Source organism: Stereum hirsutum, assembly GCF_000264905.1.
Source record: "Stereum hirsutum FP-91666 SS1 unplaced genomic scaffold STEHIscaffold_6, whole genome shotgun sequence".
Taxonomy (NCBI): domain Eukaryota; kingdom Fungi; phylum Basidiomycota; class Agaricomycetes; order Russulales; family Stereaceae; genus Stereum; species Stereum hirsutum.
In genome coordinates, this window is record NW_006763136.1 from 1,635,653 (window position 1) to 1,660,500 (window position 24,848).

General features: G+C 50.9%; 13 protein-coding genes across 13 annotated transcripts; 5 read left to right on the top strand and 8 right to left on the bottom strand.

The window, feature by feature from the left end:
- Window positions 1-60: 60 nt before the first annotated feature.
- On the top strand, window positions 61-1,304 carry STEHIDRAFT_156447 (NAD-P-binding protein; the record flags this gene model as incomplete). Its single annotated transcript, XM_007303656.1, has 6 exons — window positions 61-91; window positions 166-394; window positions 451-600; window positions 669-903; window positions 971-1,157; window positions 1,222-1,304. 6 exons carry the CDS (start codon window positions 61-63, stop codon window positions 1,302-1,304), a joined length of 915 nt encoding a protein of 304 aa, XP_007303718.1.
- Window positions 1,305-1,569: 265 nt separating this feature from the next.
- STEHIDRAFT_156448 (uncharacterized protein) lies at window positions 1,570-2,446 on the bottom strand (the record flags this gene model as incomplete). The annotated part of the gene is made up of 3 exons (XM_007303657.1): window positions 1,570-2,074; window positions 2,207-2,331; window positions 2,390-2,446. 3 exons carry the CDS (start codon window positions 2,444-2,446, stop codon window positions 1,570-1,572), a joined length of 687 nt encoding a protein of 228 aa, XP_007303719.1.
- Window positions 2,447-3,162: 716 nt separating this feature from the next.
- STEHIDRAFT_44954 (nucleic acid-binding protein) lies at window positions 3,163-3,636 on the bottom strand (the record flags this gene model as incomplete). The annotated part of the gene is made up of 3 exons (XM_007303123.1): window positions 3,163-3,317; window positions 3,425-3,470; window positions 3,532-3,636. Coding segments are annotated over 3 exons (306 nt in total), but the record flags the coding sequence as incomplete, so codon positions are not given.
- A 572-nt stretch (window positions 3,637-4,208) lies between these two features.
- Window positions 4,209-5,588, top strand: STEHIDRAFT_156450 (uncharacterized protein; the record flags this gene model as incomplete). The annotated part of the gene is made up of 1 exon (XM_007303658.1): window positions 4,209-5,588. The coding sequence occupies one exon, from the start codon at window positions 4,209-4,211 to the stop codon at window positions 5,586-5,588; it is 1,380 nt and encodes a 459-aa protein (XP_007303720.1).
- A 242-nt stretch (window positions 5,589-5,830) lies between these two features.
- STEHIDRAFT_96614 (GDP-L-fucose synthetase) lies at window positions 5,831-7,811 on the bottom strand. The gene is made up of 9 exons (XM_007303659.1): window positions 7,567-7,811; window positions 7,414-7,484; window positions 7,305-7,336; window positions 7,023-7,237; window positions 6,875-6,949; window positions 6,749-6,807; window positions 6,556-6,687; window positions 6,396-6,475; window positions 5,831-6,251 (listed from the first exon to the last, which is right to left on the bottom strand). The coding sequence occupies exons 1-9, from the start codon at window positions 7,722-7,724 to the stop codon at window positions 6,045-6,047; spliced, it is 1,029 nt and encodes a 342-aa protein (XP_007303721.1). The 5' UTR covers window positions 7,725-7,811; the 3' UTR covers window positions 5,831-6,044.
- Window positions 7,812-8,636: 825 nt separating this feature from the next.
- STEHIDRAFT_121109 (GDP-mannose 4,6-dehydratase) lies at window positions 8,637-10,787 on the top strand. Its single transcript, XM_007303660.1, has 7 exons — window positions 8,637-8,820; window positions 8,887-8,914; window positions 8,991-9,097; window positions 9,266-9,793; window positions 9,857-9,992; window positions 10,115-10,213; window positions 10,352-10,787. The coding sequence occupies exons 1-7, from the start codon at window positions 8,724-8,726 to the stop codon at window positions 10,485-10,487; spliced, it is 1,131 nt and encodes a 376-aa protein (XP_007303722.1). The 5' UTR covers window positions 8,637-8,723; the 3' UTR covers window positions 10,488-10,787.
- A 307-nt stretch (window positions 10,788-11,094) lies between these two features.
- On the bottom strand, window positions 11,095-12,516 carry STEHIDRAFT_156453 (uncharacterized protein; the record flags this gene model as incomplete). The annotated part of the gene is made up of 1 exon (XM_007303661.1): window positions 11,095-12,516. The coding sequence occupies one exon, from the start codon at window positions 12,514-12,516 to the stop codon at window positions 11,095-11,097; it is 1,422 nt and encodes a 473-aa protein (XP_007303723.1).
- Window positions 12,517-12,980: 464 nt separating this feature from the next.
- Window positions 12,981-15,353, bottom strand: STEHIDRAFT_146851 (class II aaRS and biotin synthetase; the record flags this gene model as incomplete). Its single annotated transcript, XM_007303662.1, has 4 exons — window positions 12,981-13,313; window positions 13,496-13,691; window positions 13,754-14,148; window positions 14,215-15,353. 4 exons carry the CDS (start codon window positions 15,351-15,353, stop codon window positions 13,097-13,099), a joined length of 1,947 nt encoding a protein of 648 aa, XP_007303724.1. The 3' UTR covers window positions 12,981-13,096.
- A 2,877-nt stretch (window positions 15,354-18,230) lies between these two features.
- On the bottom strand, window positions 18,231-19,447 carry STEHIDRAFT_121110 (uncharacterized protein). Its single transcript, XM_007303663.1, has 6 exons — window positions 19,324-19,447; window positions 19,153-19,262; window positions 18,921-19,088; window positions 18,673-18,813; window positions 18,472-18,508; window positions 18,231-18,399 (listed from the first exon to the last, which is right to left on the bottom strand). The coding sequence occupies exons 1-6, from the start codon at window positions 19,369-19,371 to the stop codon at window positions 18,328-18,330; spliced, it is 576 nt and encodes a 191-aa protein (XP_007303725.1). The 5' UTR covers window positions 19,372-19,447; the 3' UTR covers window positions 18,231-18,327.
- Window positions 19,448-19,626: 179 nt separating this feature from the next.
- On the top strand, window positions 19,627-20,744 carry STEHIDRAFT_156456 (Aldo/keto reductase; the record flags this gene model as incomplete). Its single annotated transcript, XM_007303664.1, has 6 exons — window positions 19,627-19,658; window positions 19,715-19,782; window positions 19,854-19,875; window positions 19,928-20,008; window positions 20,071-20,448; window positions 20,507-20,744. The coding sequence occupies 6 exons, from the start codon at window positions 19,627-19,629 to the stop codon at window positions 20,742-20,744; spliced, it is 819 nt and encodes a 272-aa protein (XP_007303726.1).
- A 110-nt stretch (window positions 20,745-20,854) lies between these two features.
- STEHIDRAFT_156457 (uncharacterized protein) lies at window positions 20,855-22,354 on the bottom strand (the record flags this gene model as incomplete). Its single annotated transcript, XM_007303665.1, has 1 exon — window positions 20,855-22,354. One exon carries the CDS (start codon window positions 22,352-22,354, stop codon window positions 20,855-20,857), a length of 1,500 nt encoding a protein of 499 aa, XP_007303727.1.
- Window positions 22,355-22,454: 100 nt separating this feature from the next.
- Window positions 22,455-23,875, bottom strand: STEHIDRAFT_168222 (signal peptidase I). Its single transcript, XM_007303666.1, has 6 exons — window positions 23,728-23,875; window positions 23,555-23,664; window positions 23,325-23,492; window positions 23,098-23,238; window positions 22,909-22,945; window positions 22,455-22,849 (listed from the first exon to the last, which is right to left on the bottom strand). Exons 1-6 carry the CDS (start codon window positions 23,749-23,751, stop codon window positions 22,778-22,780), a joined length of 552 nt encoding a protein of 183 aa, XP_007303728.1. The 5' UTR covers window positions 23,752-23,875; the 3' UTR covers window positions 22,455-22,777.
- A 308-nt stretch (window positions 23,876-24,183) lies between these two features.
- STEHIDRAFT_110698 (uncharacterized protein) lies at window positions 24,184-24,834 on the top strand (the record flags this gene model as incomplete). The annotated part of the gene is made up of 4 exons (XM_007303667.1): window positions 24,184-24,352; window positions 24,423-24,540; window positions 24,631-24,646; window positions 24,799-24,834. 4 exons carry the CDS (start codon window positions 24,184-24,186, stop codon window positions 24,832-24,834), a joined length of 339 nt encoding a protein of 112 aa, XP_007303729.1.
- Between the last annotated feature and the right edge of the window lie 14 nt (window positions 24,835-24,848).

Here is a 24,848-nt window from a genome sequence, read left to right on the forward strand (position 1 = left end):
TAGGGGAGCGCACCCAGTAGGAACCATCCATAATTTCTCTGTGCATCTCTCGGTACGAACATGGCAAGCGAAGAGCCCGCAGAAACCACAGGTACGTATCTATATACCCGTCACCCCCTCACCAAATATTACACAAGCTCATACTTGCATTCTGTCGCGTATTAGGAGTACGCTTCACCAAAACAATCCATAGCGACACTTACGCCTTCATCGATCCTCTCAAACCACCGGCATCGCACAAATTGCACTCCGTCTTCATCTCAGGAGCATCCAAGGGCATAGGTCGCAGCATCGCTCTCTCGTTCGCTCGTTCAGGTGCATCAAGAATCGCCATCGGAGCCCGTTCGTCACTCGACTCTGTCGAAGCGGAGATCCTCGGCGCTGCCCAAGGCGGGTCATCCGGTTTCCTCTCGTCGTCAAAGTCCAGCTAGATGTGCTTGATAAAGAAAGTGCGAAGAACGCAGCGGAAGAGGTGGCGAAGGCGTTTGGCGATGGAGGAGTAGACTTTTTGGTGAACAATGCGGGATTTTCCGCGGGAATGAAGCCTTTTGCTGGACCGGATGTGGATGTGTGGTGGCACACTTGGGAGGTCAACGTCAGGTCTGGCGGTTTGTTCCAAAGATGGAGATGCAATAGAACTTATCAACATTGTTTTGTTGTGGACACAGAGGCCTATTTTTTGTGACCCACGCTTTCTTGCCGCTTGTGTTGAAGAGCAAAGAGAAGACTATCATCAATCTCGACTCCATGATTGCGCTAGAAGCGAGACCTGGGGTGAGGGATTTTTTGATCAGTCTTCAAGATGTGTCCGACAAGACTTATGGTCTGTTCTTCGTTTCCTCTCAGTTCTCCTCGTATAGCGCGGGAAAGCTGGCCATCCTGCGACTCACGGAGTTCATAAATGTAAGTTTCGCACTTTCAAGCCTCAGCAGTAATGCACCGGGCTCACCTCGATGAAACACGTTTACAGGTTGAACACGGTGCTGAAGGAATCATATCATACGCTGTCAACCCGGGCACTGTCTTTACGGACATGGCCAAGGTGCTTCCTCCAGAGGTACATCGCTTCATAACGGACACCCCAGAACTGCCGGCAGACACCATCGCATTCCTTACGCGTGAGAGACGAGGATGGCTTGCCGGTCGCTATCTTAGTTGTGAGTCTTGTCGTTCGTCCTATACTTACATGCATGAGAAAGAGCTGATCATTCTTCGAGATAGGCACCTGGGATATGGAGGAGCTGATGTCGCGCCAGGCAGAGATTGTGCAGAAGGATAAGTTGAAAGTTCGCATAGTCCTCTGAACGGTACGCAGTTGAAGATGCCGCATGGAGTGAGGAACTGTGATGCAAGACCCATGTAATACATTGAGGATTGAAATTATCGCAATATCGTGCATCACCTGCAACAGATGACGGGCGGTAAGTAATCGAGACGGATCTCCAATCGCGAAGGAAGGAGACATTCATGCTTGGACAAAGGTGCAAGACAAGAATGGGAAGCGTATTACCCTAATAATCTACAGTATAAGCAACAACCCCACAAGACCCAGAGGGATCATGCCGTCGTCTACATCCCGCTAGGAGACTGACCCGGTGGAACTCTGCTCGGTGGTGGAGGTTTGTTGCGTCCGACGAAACCTTTCGACAGCCTGTCATCCTGGCCTCCTTGCGAGCCAGACGTGCCCGAATTTGGGAGGACTGGACTCGAAGGGCCTCGTGGTGCCCTCACCACGGAGACTCCACCCGTCTGAGGTCTGCTCACCATGCCTGGTCCGGCACGGGTCACCTCGCCACTGGAACTCTGAGTCTTGGTGTCCCCGCTATCACCACTGAATATTCTGTCCCTTGCAGCCTGGTATCGCGCTTCTCTCTCAGCAAATGTTGAACCACCTTTCGAGAGATCTGTCGAAGATCCTGAAGCGGAGGTTGATGGAGATGTAGAGGCTGGGGACCGTTTGAGAATGCGTACAGGGGCTTGGAAAGCGGCTGGTGGGAGTGCGGAGAGACCTGCCGTGGATGATGAAGTTTGGGAGGGTGAGATGACGAGATTTGGCATTGGTGCCTGCGCGTTGCTGCGAGCGTTGAAAAGATTATCTTAGTTCCCAGCACAGATCGGGTTGGAATGCAGACGAAGGCTCCAGATGGATATTTTCGAGCACATGGTGGCTGAGAGAAGTAGGGGTGAAGGTGAAAGGTTTACACACGCGTTATTCCAGATCTTAGAATTCGCCTCTTCGTCATTTGCGTCTTCAGTATCAGGTTCATCTGCATCCCAGTCATCGGGCACGAGTTCCTTCGCAGGGCGACGAAGAATGGTCCGTTGCGTTGACTAGGGCGAATATCAAGTTTAGCGAGGATCTGACAGCACAAACAATGATCTGGCTCACAGACGGGGTATCCCAGGAGTCAGAAGATTGCGGGACGGCGGGGCTTGCTATTGACATTGTGTTACACAGTTCGCGAAGAATATTCCGGGATATCCGCGATGCTATAGAGTTTTGACTTTAAGAGTTCAAGCTAACGTTCGAGTATGAATGTTGCAACTATTGAAATAGGGCTTCACTGAGGCAAGACAATAACAGAGACAACGGTAGCGACCCGGTGGGAGTGGAAGTGGTAAGGAAGGGTTGGCAGGCTACAATAATTGGGATACAAATGTGTCGACGCTTATAGCATGGGTGGCACCCGTAGTGTGGCACCTATGAGCACGGTCTCGATGAGTCGTTGCAGGTACACCAAAATGAGCTGCTGCATTGCCGTATAGCAAAACACTATTGGGGGCTCAAAATATAGTGAGCCGTGGTTTGGCACTAAAGAATAGGAGGGGGCAGAGTGTGTTGTAGGTGACATGGAAAAATTATGAGTTAAAGGGTGTATATTACATGCTCATGCGTGCAGCAAAGAGTGACAAGCCGTGTGGGGGTAGGCCAGTCGGAAAAATTTCCAACCTCAATTATCCAGGTCTTCTCAACAGCCAGCTGAAACCATCTCCAACAACGGTCCAAGTCGCCAGCCTCGCCGAAAACCACCCCTCTCCCAATCCTCTACTCCCTCAAGCTGAAGCAACCTTCTCGCAGGTCCACGTTCAAACTCTAGCTTCGATTTGCTCCGGAGATAATGGTGGTATTGAGGTGGATTCTCCCATCGTTAATGATGGTGCGGCAGTGGCAGCCTTGAGGGCTTCCTCTGCCTGGAGTGCATGGGCGGCGTCACGTTCGCCTTCGGGACTGAATAGGACCTTCTCAAGCTTGAAGCGCTTTCGTGCTGAGATTGGTGGGCAGTTTCGTATCCTGACTTCGTCTTCCACGCGTAGTCCTGGACAATGTGGAACAAATATCAAGGGTGAGGACCTGCACCGTTCCGGAAGACGTGATATTCGGGTGGATCTTGTCAATAGTGAACAGGGTATTGGGTGAACGTACTATTATGCTCATCATGGATAAGATACTTTTTGCTTCGCACGATACGCTATTATATGAGAACACAACTTAGTATGTTGCAATCTATTGCTGTCCAGCATTAGCCGCACCTTCCGGGTTGTTTTGTGCACCACGAATCGGGATACTGTGACGGTAGCTGTTTTGTTCATGAAACCGGCTTTGGTCACGATACCAGTCAGAGCCATGGGAGGCATCTTGTCTAAGAATTTGAGAGGTCGAAAGGTGAACAGAGTTGTTGGCAAGGTAAGAGATCTCTCCGTTCTTGTGCGTGACACGCGCGAAGTGTCACAAAGTAACCCTGTGACGTAGTGTGACGTACTGTAACTGAGGAATTTCGCAAGGATTTCGCTTTCGCTGTGAACGACAACAAGATACTTTCTGTTTGCATCTCCGCAGACTGTTCCACGTCAGCTTTTTTTCCGCCGAATGCCCTTAGGACTCCGGACTCTTGGATAGGCTACCTGGAGTATTTTATACTACTCTGTACTACGTAGCGCAATATCTCCGACATTTTTAACTCCAGTCTCAGGCTGTTTCAGGCTTGCATGCTGACCATCGACATCCTCATCTCGAACGAGACTGTCAGGCCGCCCTTTCTGAGCTCGCCGACCATGTCTCAAACTATTAGTCCCAATAAAAATGCAGATGTTATCATTCTGTCGCTCTGCTCGAAGCTCATTATCGAATCTTGACTTCGCACCTCCAGCATCTCGCCTACTGAAGTATCACTCAACACTTCTTGCATTCAACACTTTAGGCAACAAAGATGCTCGCAATCATTCTTCTTACTCTGCTTTCGCTTTTCACTCCCGTCTTTGGCTTCAACAAGGGTTCTATCTCCACGGCTCTCTCCAACGCTGTGCCAGCTCTCATCGTTCTGCTGGTCCTCCTTGTGCTTGCCTCTCCCTTCGCGTACTTCACCGTCCACCGTCTCCGCCTTGAAGTCGACCGTACGCACCGGAAGCTTCGCCATAGCAAGGCCACCGTCGAATCTCTTAGTCATCGCTACATCCTTCGACCCAACCCAAACAAGTCTCCACAAGAGCATCCCACCAACACGATCCTCAAAAAACAACTCGATGGCTCCCTCGCAACAATCGACGAGCTCAAGTCTTATATTACCACAATGGCTGCCGCACAGGCACGTACTGCCGACGATGCACGAAACTTCAAGGATATGTTGGACGAGGCAGTCCAGCAGAAGCTTGTCTTCGAGCGGCGCGCGGAAGTCGCAGTTAACTTGGCCAAAACTCAGGCGAAGAAGGCGGAGACTGCTTTGGACAAGGTCTACGAGCTGGAGTGCCGTCTGGAGGCAAGGGATGCTGAATTCTACGATGCCCGAAACCGAGATAGGAAGGTCGACAGCCTCGAAGGAACGGTAGAGGACCTGAAAGAGGAGAACAAGGTTCTTCGCCATCTCATTTGCGAGTATCAAGTCGCGGGTGGCAAGAGGGCCCACATCGTCCAAAAACTGGAGAAGAACAAGGTTCAAGCCATGCGACCGGAGGCCTCCAGCATCATTATCCACGACCTTAACATCGTCACTGTCCAGAACGATCTTGACGTCCAGAACATACAAACAATTGGAGAAGAAGTCTCCACCAGCAATAACGCCCTTCTCGCCACATCTGCTACTATCGCCACACACGGCATCAAGCATATCGACCCGCCCGCTCAATCGACTCCGGGACTCAACCATTCTGCTCCCATTCACGTTACCCCTTCGGCGTACATCATGGTCGATACACACGTGCAGTCCTCCACCAAGACCCCAGAGATTCTCGACTTCGATATCAGGGACTTTGGCCAAACGTCTCCCATCTGCACTACGCCCTCGCTCATCTCTGATTCCGACAACTACGACTCAAACGACTCTGGCTACGACTCAGAGAGCACCGTCTCTTCGCCTAACTCTCCCACTCCCTCTCTTATCTCTGACGGCGGCAACTCCAACATGAACGCCTCGGATTGCACTTCGTACTCGGATTCGGACACCCTCACCCCAGAACCGACCTTCACTTCCTTCCTTTCTCCCGCCACTACCAGCAGCGCCTTTACGGACCATACCCTGCTCATGACCGCAAAACACCAGTATTGGAAGACGATCTGGGCGATGAAGTCTGCGAGTATAAAGGGCGAGGCTTGAGGGATCGCGGGGGATGGCGCATGATTATTTTTTTCTCTTATTGCTGTATCATACCCATGTGGGGTTGCATTTTCTTGCTTGTGATAGTCCTTTCTCTCTCTCTCTCTCTCTCTCTGTATTCTTTTTCTTTTTGGTTTTTATGTCACCCTTTTTTGTTTACGATGATACAATGATATCGAGAGGTCTCCGCGCCTGATTTGTCCTGCAGTTTCGAGTTCGTGTGAACCGTCAACAGAGTCTATGCAGCTTTCATGACAAAACCAACAAACATCCGTGATAGATGTACACACTCCAGGTATCTTCGATTCATATTCTCACGCCTCCTACAGAACTCGCACGAAGTGTCCAACTGATCAGACTGGCCCCCACTTACAAACACGCCTCCTCCCTCTAAATCGCTTCGCTTCCTACATAGACCTCATCTCCGACGTTACTTCCACCTTGAGCGTTGAGCCTCTAAGCAGTAGTCTTCTTTCCCTTCCCCGTCCTCGCTTCCGTCTCATAGTTCGCCACGAACCACTCGACGGTCTGCTTCAACGCGACATCAAACGGCGTGAACGCGAACGTCTTGCCGCCCGATTTTGAAGGCTCGTTGATGAGCGAGAGGAGCCTCGCGTTCGAGGCGGGCTTGCGGAATTGGCCGTCGGCTTTTGAGGTGTCGAACTGGGATTTGCGCATGGAGGTGAGCCGTGTGAATTGATGGGGAGGAAGGAAAGACGGAGGTGGAATAGAATAAAGTTCGAGGATCAAGAGAGAAAGGAGAGTACGGGTGGGGTGGAATGGAAGTAAGTAAGGATTAGGGCTTACGGTGTATTGGCCCTTGAAGTCCATGGTCTTCACGATAGCGTCAGTTACATCTTTGATGCTGACCTCCTCATCCTCGCCGACTGGATGATACGATTGTCAGTGAGTAATTCATACCGATCAAGCCTGAGAGTAAGTTAGAGGTCAGAGGATGAACGCTTACCGGAGAAAATGACAGGGTCGACTTCATCGTACTCCCTCAACTGCCAGATGAACAGTTTGGCGAGGTCGTGAGAGTAGATGAACTGTCGGAGAGGTTTACCGGTGCCTGCTACGACGAAGGGCGTGTTGTTCTCTGTTGATAGACATTTTGTGTTAGTTGTATCGAGTTGGGGAATGCAAGGTAAGGCACGCACGCTTTGCTAGGTAGCATTTGTGAATGAGGGCGGGGATGACGTGAGAGTCTTCGAGATCGCTGTCGTATACAATAGTTGTGATTATTACGGTGCCTGGGGTTGAAAGGATGTTTAAGAAGCACGCACAAGTTGTCGTAAGGTCCAAATACATTGGTAGGGATAGCCGAGGTGAAGTTCGATCCAAACTGGTCCTTATAAGCCCTATCCATACACACAATCACTCATTCAGCCACTCGCCACAACATACAATCTAACCAGGATAAAGTTTACCCACCTGTTCGCGACATCGACCATCCGCTTTGAGTGCGCATACCCGAAGTTACTCTCATGCGGCAATCCGAGATGGATCTTGTTCTCGTCGAGAGGGTAGGAGACCTTGTCGGGGAAGACGCATGTCGATAGGCAGGATATGACCTTTTGGACCCCGGTAACGTGCGAAGTCCAGAGGATGTTGTCGTTGATGAGGGTATTGTCACGGTAGAAGGTGAGCTAGAGTGATAGGTTATAGGTTCCGTTTAATGCGAAGAGTACGTGATGAGTGGGAGCGTATAGGTACCTTGTATTTCATGTTCTTGAAGAGACCACCGACTGTATGGACGGACATACATGTAGCGTTAGTCAAGAACATCGCTCACTGGTATGAAAAGCATGGTAGGATAGCATACCGAGTGCAGCAAGATGGATAACATGCGTCGGCTTGTATTTCTCAAACAGCTTCTTGGTCGCCTCTGGATCACTGCATCATCCATGCAGATTCAAACAACCCGTATTCAGCACTAGTCTTGGATCAAGATGAGACGGGAACAAAAACAACGCACCGCAGGTCGCCCTCTTTCGAGCTCGCGAAGACCCAAGTCTCCCCGTCCCTCTTACCGAATCTCGAGTTCGCGGGTTCGGATTCGACGATGTGTTGGATGGCACGACCTACGAGGCCGGTACCACCGGTGACGAGGATGACTGCGTTTGAGCTAGACATGAAAGATTATCTGAGATTTTGGACTGTTTGAGCGTAGACTGGTCTAGAGGAACGGTAAGATGCCAGGAGAGGAGATGGTGGATGCGTGCAAGGAAGTTCGGTTAATGAACGCAGCTTTATTGCTGACCAATTCGGACCCTCTTCTTCCGCGAGGGCCACAGTGCGTCCCTCAACAAATATAGCTTTCGCGGCGTATAATGTAACAGAGATAATATATCTTTCCCAGATGCAGTGAAGACTGATTTGATGAACTCTTTGTTCAGAGCATACAAGTTTCGTCTGGGCTGCGCTCCGGTGTGGCGCGCCACACTTACTTATCTAAATTGAGAGCATTTTCAGATCATATCGCCTCATCGAGCACGTCCCGACTCCCGATCCAAACGCTTCAAATTCATGGACAAGTTTCCGAGTGGGAACTATCAAAAGAGTGGGCGTCCGAAAATACAACGGGTCTTCACCTTCGTAAAGCCGCCTCTCGACTCATCCTGGTCAAATTGAGACTACGCTTGTTGCTGGGCTCGGTATGGAAAGGTCCCCGCACTACCTTCCTCGGATGGTCGAGGAAGGTCGAGGACATCCCCAAAGAGACTACGGAAATACTGCGGTCCAAAAATCAAACAAAAATCAATCATGATGGCGCCACCCACGACGGTGTCTTGAACCCGGGCTACTGAGCTGTGTGTTTGCCATAGAGACGTCTGTGTATAAGTTATATATGTGGAATACATTCTGCATGTTTCTTGTTTCTGTGATAGTACAGAGGGAAACAACGCTATAGAGAAGAGAGGAACTGAGAGCTGTGGCGTGTGGCGGATCGCCCGGGGTTAATTGCGCCAACCGATCGGGTCCGCGCAGGGTGCTTGGATGTAAAGCGCGTCTGCCCCGATACTTATCACTTCCTTCCTCCCCTCATCTCCCCCGTTCCCCGCTAACCATCCCCATCGCAGTCGCCAGAGTCCAGCTGTTGCTCGCAACTCGTTCTTTACAATAAGCACAAAAATGTCTGGTTCAATTGAAGGCATTTCTTCCCCGTTCGCGAGGCTTAGCTTGCCAACCCCAGAGGAGTACCGTGCTCGCAAAGTCGCTCTCATCTCCGGTCTGTCTCCACCATTTTTTGTTGCTTTTCTTTTGCTCAAATGGCACCTTTACTACCCATGAAAAGGTATCACTGGCCAGGATGGATCTTACCTGTGAGTATCATGTTGTTGCGTGAGCGCCACCCGCGCTTGTACCTCGGTCGGCCTTGCTCATTGTCGAATGCTATAGGACGGAGCTTTTGTTGGAGAAGGGCTACGAAGTCCACGGTATCATTCGTCGCTCCTCCAGTTTCAACACTGGCAGGCTACACCACCTCTATCAAGACCAGCACGAACGTACGTACTCGGTTCTCCACTCGCACCCCCAATTACATGCCTGGTCCCCCGTTTTGTTGCCATCACGCGACCGAGTGTGCAGTTCTCGATATCCCAAAATTCGTCCCTGTTTCGATGCTTCATCTTCACGCATCCTTTGCCTCATCTAACCTAATCGTGCCCCTGCAGGACCGAACAAACTGAAGCTCCACCATGGTGATCTCTCGGACAGCACAAACCTCGTCTATGTCCTTGCCCAAGTCCAGCCCTCCGAAATCTACAACCTTGGTGCCCAATCCCACGTAAAAGTCTCCTTCGAGATGGCAGAGTACACCGCCGACGTCGATGCCCTCGGCACGCTCCGTCTCCTCGACGCCATCCGTACCTGTGGTCTCGAGAAACACGTCCGTTTCTACCAAGCCTCCACCTCAGAGCTCTACGGTCTCGTCCAACAGGTCCCGCAGGACGAGAACACCCCGTTCTACCCGAGGAGTCCTTACGGTGTCGCGAAGCTCTACGCGTTCTGGATCTGCAAGAACTACAGAGAGGCGTACGGGATGTACGCTTGCAACGGGATCTTGTTCAACCACGAAAGCCCGAGGCGTGGGAGGACGTTCGTGACGAGGAAGATTACGCGCGCTGTAGCGGATATCTCGTTGGGCAAGCAGGCGTGCTTGTATCTCGGAAACATGGACGCTCAGCGTGATTGGGGACACGGTATGTGGCGCTTTTGATCTTGTGGTGAGATTAGAGCTGGGCTGACAAAAATCGATATCCCAGCTCGCGACTACGTCGAGGGTATGTGGCGCATGCTTCAGCAGCCTGGTCCTCAGGACTTTGTGCTTGCTACTGGCGAGACACACCCCGTCCGGGAGTTTGTTGAGAAATCGTTTGCCATCGTCGGCACGACCCTTCGGTAAGTTTTATTTGCTTGTTTGCCTTGAGCATCGCCGTTTCCGCCTCATCCGTATCGAGAGATTCGATCACCTTTATGACACCAAATACTGACGGCAATTCGATGTTTGTCTACGATTATAGCTGGGAAGGCTCGGGCGAGTCCGAACAGGGCATCTGCACAAAGACCGGCAAGACCCTCGTCAAAGTCGACGCCCGTTACTTCCGTCCCGCCGAAGTCGAGTGCGTACCCATTCTCGCCCACAACACACACACCATCTCCTACTTCTAGATCCAACCTTTGCCCCTATCTATCCCCATCCTCATGACGCATCATCTCTCAATAACGTAACGTAACTAATGTTAAATTGTGCGATCTAGGCTTTTGCTCGGCAACCCTGCCAAGGCGGACAGGGAGCTCGGGTGGAAGCGGACGACGACCTTCGATGCGCTGGTGAAGGAGATGGTCGAAGCTGATCTGAAGGCGAGCGCGAGTCTCGTCGAGGACCAGAACTAGACGTCTCCCAAACAAACACTCGCTCTCTTGACTCTTGGATCCTAAACCGGTGCAAAAACGCGAGGATGAATACGAGAACGCTTCATGGACAGTGGGATGATCAGCCAGCGGAAGGAAAGGAATGATGTGTGATGTGAAGTGATGCCGAAACCCAACTAGACGTTGACCTCTTCGACGGACTGTGTTACTCTAAATGTATTGGATACGATACGAAAATTCTTTCTTCTGTTTCATACTTCTCTTGCCCTTCTCTTCATACACATATATAATCGATACCTTGTCTACTCTTGGATGAACTCGAAACCAGAACTGCGCGATGTGGAGACAGCCATGATCGCTTTTCGAGTCGCAGGTGGGCTTTGTTGCCCGACGATAGCGGAGGTCATAGTGGTGGGCCCCACCGTTGTCGATCTGCGCAGCCAGTCCGAGCGTGGACACGGACGAGACACCGATGGCCTGTAACATCAAGCGAGGAACCTACGTAGCGTCGTAATACGAAAAAAGATGGATCTGAAGCTACTACACTACTAAGCACAGACTAAGATAGATAAATATACAACGTCCAATTGAAAGAGAACCAACGCATCCCCTATCCTCCCCAGGCCCCTCAATCCTGACACATCGCCTCGCCTCTGATCCCCGCAAACTTCAACGCCCAAATCGTCTTCCAATATGCAAGGTCAGCGCGAATGGATTTGTTGCGAATCGACGTCTGACCCTTCAGGAGAACATGCTCCGCGGTGGTGTAGGCGGATGAGCGGCGAAATGGAGGGGTGGTAAAGACGTGTTCAGGACTGAGGTCGCATGAGTTGTTTATGTCGGAGCCGGATTTGTCAGTATCGGAGACGAGGAAGGGGGTAGGCCAGTTTATAGCAGTGGTGTCGCTGTCCGAGTCGCAATCCGAGTAATTTGTGTCGTGTGTATCGGACGGGACGGGAGAGGGGGGAAGGACCATGGAGGAAGGGGGTGCGGAGGATTTGGTATCGGAGTTGTAGGATGGTGAAGCCATGATAAAGGCTTGGTTGATAGTGTCGCTCGAAGGAAAAAATACGTGGATGGGAAGACAATATGTATATCCTGGAGTAGAATGAGCGGACGTTTCGACGTGCCTGTCGGATTTTGTATCGACAAGAGAAGGGATGGCGGAGATGGTGTTATTACGGGTGGAGCTCTCGTCGAGCTTGATGATAGAGCGGTTGTGGATACTGCTAGTAGCCGCTTCCTCCAGCTTGATTGTATGTTCCTCGTTCCCTTCAAGCTCCTTGATGATGCGGTCCTTCTTGACAACGGTAGTCTGGTACTCGCAAACGAGATAACGATGGGCCCTGTTTTCCTCCTCCAGATCCTCGACCCATCTCTCAAGACTATTCACTCTCTTGACCCAACGACGGGCATCGTACAGCTCAGCGTCCTTCTCCTCCAACCGACACTCGAGCTCGTAAGCCCTATCCAAGGCGTCCTCGACCTCCCTGGCAGTAGCCTTCGCCTCGTCCACCGCCACTTGCGCCCGTCTCTCGAAGATGAGTTTCTGCTGGTTGGCCTCGTCGAACATATTCTTGAAATTCCGGGCATCGTCGGCAATACGAGCTTGTTGTGCGGCCATTGTGGTGATATCACATTTTAGTTCGTCGATGGTAGCGAGTGAAAGAATGAGCTTCGTTTCGAGAACTTTGTTGTCTGCCGCCAGAGACTCGGCGGCCTTGGCTTGTGGCTCGAGCTCTATGCAGCGGTCGAAGAGCTGCTGGGTTCGATTCTGTAGTGACGCCACTTGAGCGGCACGGAGGATAGAGGTGCGGGTGAGAGATTCAACGGCGGCTTTGCTATGGCAGAGTTTCTGGTCCGTGCGGTCGATCTCAAGGCGGAGGCAGTGGACGGTGAAATAGGCGAAGGGGGATACAAGAATTATGAGTACTAGGAGGACAATGAGGGCGGGTGCGGCGCTGTGGAGTGCCGTAGAGGTAGAACAATCCTTGGAGCAATGAACGGAGGTGGAAAACGAAAGGAGTGTGAGTAGCATAACCAAGAGCATCTTTGTTGGCTAGGCTTGTTTGGTGCGACTGGTTCTGGATGATACTGAAAGAGCATTATGAGGATTCGATATTGTACTATAGAATAGAGGATGCTAGTATCCACGGCTTTGCGGTTAGAGCTGACAGCTTGTCGATATCGCATAGTTCTCCAGAGTGGGCAGCCTGTCGGTATGCAGATACTAGACAAGTCAAGCTTCCAGAACAGCTTCAAGTTATGATTTCTGAGACGGGTCTCCATCGCGACATTAACTATGCCTTAGTATACCTAGTCTAGATTCTTTCAGTGTCCATATAGCACAGCCAAGAAGTGTGAGCGAGCTTAGCGGGGAGCGGCAATGTGGTTCGATAGTGATGAACATAAGAGAACAAAGAATGGTCCCCATTCAAACCGCGTCGGCCGCATGGCACGTGTTAGCAACTAGTGCGGTACTCAACGCCACTGTCGCCACACTTTGTGTTGCTGTCTTCAGCGCCGTGCGCAAAGTTGGCTAGTACATATAAATCGCAAACCTATTCAGCTTTTAGTTCCCTGAGACCTCTTAATATATATCCTACAGGTCCCCCGACCGCACTGCGCTCTCACTTCTTCGTTTTGATTAACCCAGCCATGATATCGAAACTATTTCCGTCTGGCTGCAAGTCGATATACCCTTCCTCGCTCCCTCCATATGCACCCCCTAAGGCGCCTGATATGGATCGTTCAGGCATAGTTCGGAGCAACCCATGATCTGGGGTGATGCCGACAATCCTGACGGGCCGATGTGGTGTTTGTGTGGTGAGTGTGACGAGCTGATCCCTGAACCAAGCATGGATGCGGCGTTAGCTAGCTCATATGTAAGATGGAGGACGGAATGGCGTCGAAAATGGGCGTAGACGTATGACGTGACGGCACGATGGGAAGATGTCCAACATAAGTGGAGAGAGTACGGTTCAAGACGATATGGAGATGAACGTCATGGGAAAGAGCAAGAAACGTACGAGTGCATCCATGCATCGAGATAGTCGTCCTCGAAAGGTGCCCAACTGCCTTTGCTCTCCACAAACTTTTCCCACATGCGTTCGAATTTGGACAGAATAAGTGCAAAGACGACTTCGGACTTCAGTGACTCTTGTGAGCCCGTGAGAAGAGAAAGGGAGGAGATCGGAGCGGGCGTGAACACATTGACGCCGCATCCTGGTTCAATTGGTTAGAATGGTCACGTCAGCAAAGGAAGGTATCTTAGGGCCAGTAGTCACCGATGACAATGTCGACATTCCCTCCTCCGAAGCTGGTATTTACCAACACTCCACCGACTTTCTTCCTTCCGTCCTCGCTTGCCTTCCCGACTTTGCTATCTCCATCCACATCGATATAAATGTCGTTCGGCCACTTCAACTTCACACTCTTCCCTTTCTCCGAACCTAGGACATTGTCGTCTCTGCATGCCTTCACGACCGCAAGTCCAAACAGATATTGAATGAAGACGAGACGAGCTGCGGGGAAGCGAGATGTCGGCACTCTGATGAGCAGAGAGAATTGAAGACAGCCCGTGGGCGACAGCCAAGTATTGGAACCGCGGCCTCGGCCGGCGAGTTGATGTGTAGCGAGAGAGACGAAGGGAATTGGCAGGGTGTTGAGTATGCCGGGGTTTCTAGTAGAGGTGAAAAAGTAGAATTCATTAGTTTGTTAATTTGAATGACCACGACCATTTTATTACCTGTCGAGCATAGTTTGGGTGCTGGTCACCGCTTCACCGTAGAACATCGCTTCACCCATACCCCACCCTTCACTGTCATCTTTATATTCCGGTAACCCTTGCTCTTTTCTCGCACCGTCCAACGCCTCATAGAACCTTTCTGGATCAAACATGGGCATTGATTCCCTCAAGTTATTGTTCTCCCCCTGCACGACCAGGACCTTCTTCTCTTGCGGAGCCGAAGATTTTGCGTCCTTTGAGGGTGCTGTGTCAGGATGTGGCGCAGATATTCGTGCTTCGGCGAGGACGGCAGGATCGAAAGCCTCAAACAAAAAGGTATCGGCAATGTCTATGATTGACCACGGAAGAGCTTTGGCATTCAGCGAGGAAAGGATGCGAGTGATTATCCAAGGTTTAGAGGGTGTTGAAAGAAGGATTTGGGGTAGAGGGTGGGTCGGTACGGGTGGCTGACTGCCGGATGGTGTTGCATTTGACGAAGGTAAAGTGAGCCCGATAGACGATAAAGCCTGTGACAAGAGGCCTTCGAGATTTAGAGATGTGCTCGCTGTGGATAATATGTCGTATAGGGCGATCCGGCCTTGTGAGCTTCCTACATTGAACTCGATAGCTGCAGCTGAACTCTGGTCTTGTACGTCCCAGGATGCCAGAGGCGAACAGGATGGCGGCAGCGGGTCTATGAACGCGACGCCAGCACTGGGTACGTCCGTAACGCATTCCCCTGTATGTGCAAATCGGATGTTATTTAGGCCGGATGACTCTGTCCTTGTAAGCGTCGGAGAGGAGACATAAAGGTATGACTTCTTCGAGTCGTCCCAGAACCTCAAACCATCCTGTCCATCGGGGCTGGCACTGAGCTCCATCCCCAGGGCGAGCATTTTGCCTCCACCTTGCACATAATTCTGGATAGCCGTAGTAGCATTCTTTGAAAGTAATAGTCCCGAGCTTGGGGGTGCAAGGACGAGAAGGGCGCAGGAAGTAGGCCATGGGTGTGTGGCGAGCGAAGATCCGGTGATCGTTTGAGTGGTGTAGAATGGCGTGAGGATCTTTCTGAGGGTAGGCAAGACAGGATGTGTCGGTGTTGCAGAAGATGATGTTGACTGGTCAGAGGACGGAATAGGAGGATATACGAGCACGTTCATTGTAGACGAATGAAAATATCTGGCTCGCGGCTGTGCCAAAGGCAGGTGTATGTAAGTCCGAGATGCGGCGAGATCAGGTCGCAGAGATCGAGTAAAACCCTAAACAGACAGATTTGTTCAAGTGGGTCGAGTTATCAAAACCGAGGATCCTAGAAGTGCAAAAGAGGCGATAGTGAATCACCGTTTTGAAAGGCCGTTCAAACGTTTCCCAGGATTGTGGCGTCCGAGATTTACAGTCGAGCTAGTGTTAGAAAGCGTCAGTAAATACTTTAAAGTGTTGAATTATTGCGAAATTTTGGACAACGCACTGTGAAAGAGTCGCAAGGTGTATACAGCGACAGATGTTGAAAGGAAACGCTCGTTGAAGAAAGTGCTAATTCAAAGCGACAGGGGCAAAGGGTGGACCACGTGGTCATGGAGTGGCGTTTTGCTTTGCAAGTTTGTGTGACCCAGGTGTGGCCCAAACACACAAGTACTCCCTGCCACGGACTAGTCGGACGAGAATTCGGCACTCTGTGAATGGCGCATCATTGGATTCATGTCCGTGGTTATACAAGAAAATAAAAACTACTCTACGTAGAAATCAACCAGATACCATAAAATGCATACTCGATCGAACCGAACAATGCGAACCAAACTGAAGAACGTACTCGACAACACATCAGACATGACAAGCAGGCACAGTAAAGTTACAGCTCAAGGTACAGGCTTGCGAAACCTTCAGTCTTCTAAAGAATAAACCGGCGTCACATCCAAACAGTAGCGTCCATCGTCCAAGAAAGGACTGGGAACATAAGTCCATCTACGATCATGAAGTCCGTATCAAAACCCTTGTAGAGTTTCATGGCAAATAACCCAGCTCCCCAACATCAAAAGCGTCAACATCGCCACCCAGCTCCCAAGCATCAAATTCCTCCGCCTCCTACGAGCCCATTCATCCTGGCACGCATAATGCACCGACCCATCGGTCGTCCTCCGTGCGTTCGAATGGAACGCATACGCATAATGTCTTGTGGGGTCACTCGCACCCTCACCGTGCTCCGCCGAAAACCCAGAATTCCTCTTCTCATCCCCCGAAGTCCCAACAACCCTTCCTCCGGCGGCGAAACCATGCCGTCCTCCTCCATATGTCTCAGATAAAGAGGCCCGGCGGAAACCCTTCTCCTCATCTACATGTCCAAAACCACGCTCTGACCGCGAAACATCTTGAGCGTGAGCCAGGGTGGAAAGCGACGGAGCGGATGACGAAGACGCGAGCATTAGCTCTGCTTCTGGTCTCTCGTCATGGCTGTAGAGCGGAGGGCTCGCTCGCAAGGTAGAAAGCGCCACGTGGAGTGGTCCGGAATGAGTGTGTGAACGAGAGTGTGAGTGTGATAGGTTGCGGGAGTATGAATGGGAACGTTGATGGCGAGGTTTGGAGGTGGATGGAAGCCCGGGACTGGAGACTGATCGGGACTTTGAGTGAAAGCTAGGACGCGACATCGGGTTATAGCAAGGAATTGTGGGTAGTAGGGGGGATCCAGAGGATGGGGGCGAGGGTCAAGTAGTATGCGGTGATGTATAGCCGGGTAATTCGGCCTTGATGATCTTTTTTTTTTTGAAACAGTGTCTAGGTCAAAGATGGGCTGCGTCCCGACCGCATAGATAGGTTATCGCTCACCGGAGGATGAGAATGAGCGGGTCGGCGCTAAGCACTAGGGGGGGCGGGGGTACGTCCTCGAAAACTCGAAGTATACAAGGCAGCAGGGGGTTTATATGATCGGCACCTTAACCTAGTCCCATGGAGCCTGACGAAGCTGCCAGCCCGGTGATAAGACGGCACGTAGGCATAGGGAGTCATGTTCTGGTAGAACCTCCTATTCGGTGGCACATCATTCCATAGGCCAAGGTGCGTAAGGCATGGCAGTTTCTCAGAATAGAGATATCACTAGTACTATGATTGTCACGGTGGATGATGTGGGGATGGCGAATCTGCGGGAGAAGGAGAGCATGCTTTACGTAGACATGCTACCAAAGCGCCTCTAGCAAACATGAAGCAGGCAAGTGCTTGTAGGTACGAAACTCTAGTCTCTCACTGGCGTGGTGCTGATTCAGAGAACTAGTCCAACGAGTGTCTGTGAAAAATCAGAGGTGATCCGCTTCGCAACTGAAATAAGCTGAAGCACTGAAGATCTGAATGCTGCCACACAACGTCCAAGCCCGAACGAAGGCCCCGAACAAGACAAGGAAAGTTCTCTTCCTATTCGATACATGAAGCCTTCCGAGAGTCATGTCAATAAAAGCCACCCCACAACCAGGACACTCTTCGCTGCACTGGTACTTCGCCGATATGCAAAGGCAATCGGCCTAATTCTGCAAGTTCTAGCCAATTAGAAGAGTTATGGATCTTCCGGTAGCCCGGGGATCCCGTAACCACAAAAATACAAGCTTGACATGCTGCCCATATTCTTAGTAGGCTCAACACAAGGTCGGCCTCTTATCCAGAGCGTCAACGCAAAACAAGGCGACATATACTTGTTATACTTGAAGGGAGTGGCCAGCGACGTTTAGGAGGTACCGTGTACAAGAGCAGCGCTCGACCTCACAACCGAGATTCCATGGAGGAAACGGCTATGGCGAACAAAGAGCGCGGACAGTGAGTATGACATCCTGGCGTCATCTCCGCAATTCAAAGGGCCGGCAAGCGAACAGAGAGAGAACCATATATCGAGCCACACACCATTCCATGAAGCAAATGACAGTCCGGATCAGGCTGACGATGATAGCAAGAATACTCTCATCGTCGGCAATGACGCCGCAGCGTTAAGTCTCTGAAAGGTCCGATCGTTGCAGCGCCGCTCTTGACCCCACGTACGGCGAACGCAACAGGCGAAAATAGTCGTGATGATGCGCTCTATAAATTACAACGACGCGAACGATAGCGACACAGCACGGAAGGGACAACGAGTTGGGACCTGATGTCATGATGGACGTTCTATTCCCGTTGTGTGAGGGCCAGTAGCCCCAGGCCACCCAGGAGTGCGTACTTCAGTTGCGGGAAGTCGTTCTGACGGGGATCAGACGTTCGGTAGAATGTTGAGCAAGAATAGGCGAGAAAATGGGGAATTGACTGGCTTACCATTGCGATGGTCACGTAGCCGACGTAAGGGAGGAAGCTATTAAGACAAGAAACGTCAGCGGATAAGGTACCAAAAAGCGAACAAGAGCAAGATATCAAACGAAGGATCGAAGGCGGACGTAGAGATACAACGAAGGGGATACCTCAGTCATAATCTCGCGATCCATGAGAAGAGACTGAGCCAAACGGAACTTTACGCACCCTCTCACTTTGCCAACGATATGCCGCCGCTCGAGCCAGTCGAGCCCCTGATAAAGCTCGACATCATCTGCCCAGTTGTTGTCGCCTTTAGTGAGGAGAAGCTGGTCGTCTGGTGATGGTTCCTTCAATGGCTTTCCAGATCTGTGGTAGGTGGCGTCATAGTATCAGTAATGTCACATAAAGTATCCCGGATAGGCATGCAAATCCCCGAGGTAAGATATAGATTGTGAATGCCGTCTCCTACCTACCTCAGCTGTTTTAGCGAAACATCATGGGTCTCGAGAACACGATGGACTATTGGTATATCTTGCCCTGGAATCTTATACACAGTGATATCGCCGGTCTGGTATCTTGTATGAGGAGGATTCGTGAGGAAGAGTAGGTCGCCACGGTAGAAAGCCGGTTCCATGGATCCGCTGCACGTTCACGCCACATTGGTTCATGAGACAGGCACTCCCAAAGATCGGATAATGAGCGCACCTGAGTACGACGACAATGGGCGATTCAGTATTCGTGACCAGACCGAGACCTTTCCAAATCATAAGACCTGAAGCAATGACCGAGGCAAAGTTGAGAATCTGAAGGAGAACCTAGATTTATTCCGCAGATCAGCAAAGTTTGTGTAGATCATAGCCCAGGTATGGCACGTACATGTCGAACGCCCAATTTCCTTAGATTCTTGAGCTCGTCGGAGAACATGTTAGTTGGCGTCGCAGACGAGAGTGAGTAATGGTACGATCAACGGCCAAAGTGGAGATATCGTGGCAGTTTGGGGAAAGCAGGAAAGTTGGGGAAAGCGTGCGCTGCGTGTAGCGCTCGACACGTCGCGGTGGCGCGTATCCAGTGACCAGAACCACGTCCTAAGGTCAGGGTTTGCTTTCAACTCGGTGACGTGCCTCGCTTTCCTCCTCTCGCCACCGAACACAATCACCAAGCATATTTACATCACAAAACATGAACGCGAAAATCATATACGGCACTGCCTGGTGAGTGGCACTTGCTCCAGCCCCTGCGCTGTATCTGACAGTACTTGATCATGCAGGAAAAAAGAACGAACGACAGCGCTGGTCATCGCTGCAGTCCTTCAGGGGTTTAGAGCAATTGACACTGGTGCGGCGAACTTCGTTAACATTTTGCAAGCGAAGATCAGGACCAGCTCTGACGACTTCAATGTTCTGTAGCGTGCCAATTGAAGCACTACAGGTTTGTAAAGTCGACGGAGCATGCATTCAACGATGCTAAGTGTGGCGCTCAGAGAGGATCTCGTTGGCGAAGCTTTGAAGATCCTATATGAGCAGCATGGCTATAGGAGGGAAGATTTCTTCCTCCAGACAAAGTAAGAGTAATTCACCTTGACATGCGCTTGTAGCTTGAACCTTGTTGCTGTCCATCAACTAGATTTACCTCGCTCAATGGTCAGGACGCTGCCGGATTCATCCCTTACGATCCCGAAGCTTCCGTGACGAACCAAGTCAAGTCATCCTTCCAGGTCTCTCTCAAACAGCTACAGACTACCTATCTCGATTCCTATGTTCTCCACTCACCTCTTCGCACATTCCCGGAGACACTCGAGGCCTGGCACGTCCTTGCTTCTCTTCAAGACGAGGGGAAAGTGCGGAAGATAGGGCTAAGCAATGCGTATGATGTCGATTTGATACAGAAACTCGGAGACAAGAGCGGAAGGAAGGTACAGGTTGTTCAGAACAGATGGTTTGAGGGAAATGGCTGGGACAAAACCGTCCTCACATGGTGCAAAGAGAATGAAGCGCAATACCAGTAGGTCCAAGTATGATCCCGGTTTGGTAGTCCTCTAATTGATTGCTCTTTCGTACAGATCGTTCTGGACTCTGACAGGCTCTCCGAGCCTCCTACGTCATTCAGAGCTACAGGATTTAGCCCGCGACAAGGGTTGTACACCTGCTCAAGCGCTATACCGCTTTGCCCAGTTCCAAGGAATCACTCCGTTAACTGGGACTACATCCGAAGAACATATGAAAGAAGACCTGGAGGTAGACAAGATCGACCTGTCCACATCCGAAGTTCAGGCCTTGGTGAATTATATATGGACTTGATTACTCGGCGGTTCATGTATCGAAGACTACATAAGAAGTGTACGATCTTGTAAGTGATGTCTGCATAGTGTGTCCGTGTATAAAATGGACTGTCTCCCAAGTTTGACTCATCAAATGTCTTGAGTCAAGCAATGTTTGACATGAAAATGGGCCATCGCATGTCTAGTGAAGGTTCGCACCTGGACTGAACCTTTCGTCGCCACCTCAATCGTTGCCTTCAGCTCCTGGCCTGCTGGAGCAACGGTGAGCTCCCTCAAGTCCGTCACTTTCGAAGCAACGAAATCTAGGATATCTTCTTCGTTTAACCCGTTACACGTACACATATGCAACACCCTTACGCTCGGGCAGACCTTACCCAAGAGCCGTAAATTCGTGCCACTCATCCACGCTTCACATAGCATCAACTCCTCCACACTGTTCAAAGACCTTCGTAAGCCTTTTTTACCGCCGTAATTATCCAGTCGCGTCGCATATTCCAACATGTCCAATGCGCATCCTCGTACGAGTAGCCTTCGAACGGCGGGGTATCCGGAGATCTCCAAACATTGAAACAGAGCATCCGATTGTCTTGTGCTCATGTCCGCAACACCAGATCGGAGTTGCAGCTCCTCCAACTGAGGACACTTCAGCCAGCCCACCAACATGAAACCGGTCAGCTCGAAGTTTGCGGAGTCTTCGTCGGCGTACCGGTACGACATGTAGTCCTTGACCGCTAGAGACTTCAACTTCGGAAGCTCTAGCACGAGACTCGATCGGCCGTTCGTGTTGGAATTGGGCCCTCTGACAACCTGATGCATGAGTGGGCTGTCGAGAGGTATCGTCACCATGATATCGTCCAACTCGAGCGACTCCAAGGAACTGCACGATCCGAGCAAACTGTATAGTTCGTTTCTCGGAAAGACGAGGTCGTGCAGACGGAGGTGGGCCAGTCTTTCGCAGAGCTGCGTCATCTCTGGGATATGGTTGAGTCGAGGCCTACAAGAGCTGAGGGAAAGTGAGCGGAGGCGTGGTAGAGTGATGAGGGGTGAGTAGGCGAGGTCGCAATGGTCTGGTGTTGGTTTCCCGGGGGCGGCATCTGTATTAATGATGGAGAAGGAGGTGAGGCCGACCAAGCTTGGGTTATGAAATGGAGGAATGATATATCCGAGGCTCAGCACAGCGTTTGAGGGGCCTTCAATGGATAAAGACCGCCACTGGGCGCACACGGGTAACAGCAACCCCTTCACGATATCGTGAATACGAGGGAACATCAAACACTCGAAGACATTGGAAGCAGGAAATGTTATGGCTATGTCGAGCGAGTACTTCATGGCTCTTTCGAGCCATAATCGAAGACGAGAAGGGCAGCAGACGTGGGGAGAAACGCGAATGGAGGTCCACAGACCTCCATAGGAACAGGCTGTGATACGCCACAATCGACACACATGAGTGAGGGAGAGTGGTGAGTAGGAGGGATCACCGCTGGAGTGAACATAGATGTCGAAGATGCGCTGCAGTATCTCGTTGGGCAGACGGTGCATTGCCACCGGGAGGGGGGTGCTCTGGGGGTGGTAGGCTATTGGGTGGCGGATGTGTGCTAGGGGACTCGGATGTGGATGAATTTGTGGCATGGCGACACGACTAGCGGCGAGAAAATGCAGGTGACAGTGAGAAGTCGATAAGCAGAAGTGAGATGAAGAATATGTACAGGGAAGTGTGGGTGGCAGTTATGTGATGAGAGGGGAGAGGGTCTTTATAGGAAACCAAGGACAAGAACACCGCTATGGGGTATGCGGTCCCACGTGGTGGCGCTTTGACACAATGGCTGGCTCTATTCGGCACAAAGTCCGTACAATTCACAACCGAGTCAAGCGATAACACCGGTAATTGCGGCGAGGACATGAACATGTGCGTCATGCATGCCTGGGAGGACACATATAATACCAAAACCGGATGAAGAAATTTGGTACTATGGGCTCAAGCAATTGTGATCGTCCGCGCCATTCAAGTCCATCCTCACGACTCAGTCCGAGTCCTGATTCGCTTTTCCGGTTTCATTCCCTCTGGAGAAGTGTCATCAGCCCCAGTACGCCAAACAGCGCGTATTTGAGTCGAGGAAAATCGTTCTAGGAATATGTATGTCAAACACATCAAAATATTTGAGGAGCAGACGAGAAGTGCGTACCATCGCAATTGTCACATATCCGACATAAGGCAAAAATCTTCGGATGTGGAATAAGCCCGTCAGAGGATGATAAGACAGAGAAGTGGAACGTTCAACATCATGGCAAGGCACAAAAAAACGATAGGGGACCATACACATGGTAAGGATCATCAGCAGCGAAAAAAGGAAAGTCAATGAGCTTGCATTTACCCTCTAACTTTGCCAACAACGTGTTTCCGCTCCAGCCATTCCAATCCCCGGTAGAGTTCGATATCGTCTGCTGGATTGTTATCGCCCTTTGTCAGGAGCAGTTGATCGTTTGATGATGGGTAATTTATTGGCTTTCCTGACCTGTATCGTGAAGATCTTATGTTAGCCTAGTCCTTCCGTAGGACAGTCATGTGTTGTGGGATGAAGAGGTGGTGGAGCATACGCACCGCAGTTGCGGGAGCGAAACGTCGTGGGTCTCGAGGATGCGATGGACTATAGGAAATTTCTCGCCCATAATCTTGTACACCACAATGTCCCCCGTTTGATACCTCGCACCCAAGGGGTTAGTGAGGAAAAGCAAGTCCCCACGGTAGAATGCCGGTTCCATAGACCCACTATTCCAATCCAAGCCCGGGAAGTCAGAGTACGAGCGAAAGGCGCTTCCAATGATACGTACCTCAACACGACGACAATAGGAGATTCCGTGTTGGCAACAAGACCAAGGCCTATCCAGATCATATACACAGGTATGATGAAAGACATGACTCTGAGGGATTCGAGGAGAGTCTGCGTGCCGAACTCATCAGAGGTATTCAGAACAAAGGGATAAACAGTGTGACGGATACCTACCTGTCGGAAGTTGGGGGTTTTCATAGCTCTGAGTGATTCTGAAAACACAGTGATACAAATATGACAGAGGGATTCAAGATGTGAAACAAGAACCCAGAGGACAAAGTTGGCGCGTGGGCACCGATGAACACGTCGCGCTAGCGTGAACACGTATCCTAAAGACCTGACCCAAAAATTATATTCCACCGCGCTCATCGATCATCCATCACTCTGAACCTCTCTGACCACGTATTATGAACAAAAGGCAAGACACTTGACGAATTCGGGTGTTTGGGAGTTCACCAGCGCCACCTGAGCGCGCCCCTTTCATTTGACCACCAGGTGATATACACTAGCAAAGAGGCAACGCTTAGGGAATAAGGCAAGATTTTGACCGGGGTTTATTCAGAAGACTTAGATTGACGACATATCGAGAGAGCAGGGAAGAGTTGAAGGGCCTGTCAGGATTGGAGTTCCATGGAGGTGAAGCAGGGGCCACAGGAGTGGCGAGCGGCAAAGACAGTCGGAGCTCCGGCAAACACGGCAAATTCCGCAAACCTTATTCCAGAAAACTGTACAGCGTCAGTCATCGCTGCTCCCCACCATCGTCAACGTCGTCCTCCAACCTCAAGTAAAATGGGAAAAGGTGCGTTCATTTTGCATGACAATGTCAAAGCACGGAAGGAGGTGCTGATTGACGTCTCTTTGATGGCCAGTTCACGGATCCCTCGCCCGTGCCGGCAAAGTCAAGTCTCAGACCCCCAAGGTCGAAAAGCAGGAGAAGAAGAAGACTCCCAAGGGCCGTGCTAAGAAGCGCATCATCTACAACCGCCGGTGCGTTTTACTCTGGTGTATCTAACATGATCTCGATGGACTTATGCTCGTGCCATTCATACAGTTTCGTGAACGTTACCACTCTTCCAGGCGGCAAGCGGAGAATGTGAGTATCTCGTCCCCTCTTGATCAACATCTTTGGCTCGGCGGCTTCTCCTGGCTCCTGCAAAACTTTCGAACTTGCAACCACCGCCCAGTCTCGTCTGATGATATACACACAAACAAGCATAGTTCACACTGAAACTACTAACCGTGTAGACAAACATGCATCTCATGTCTTTCGCTCCTATCTGACTCATTCTCTGTCT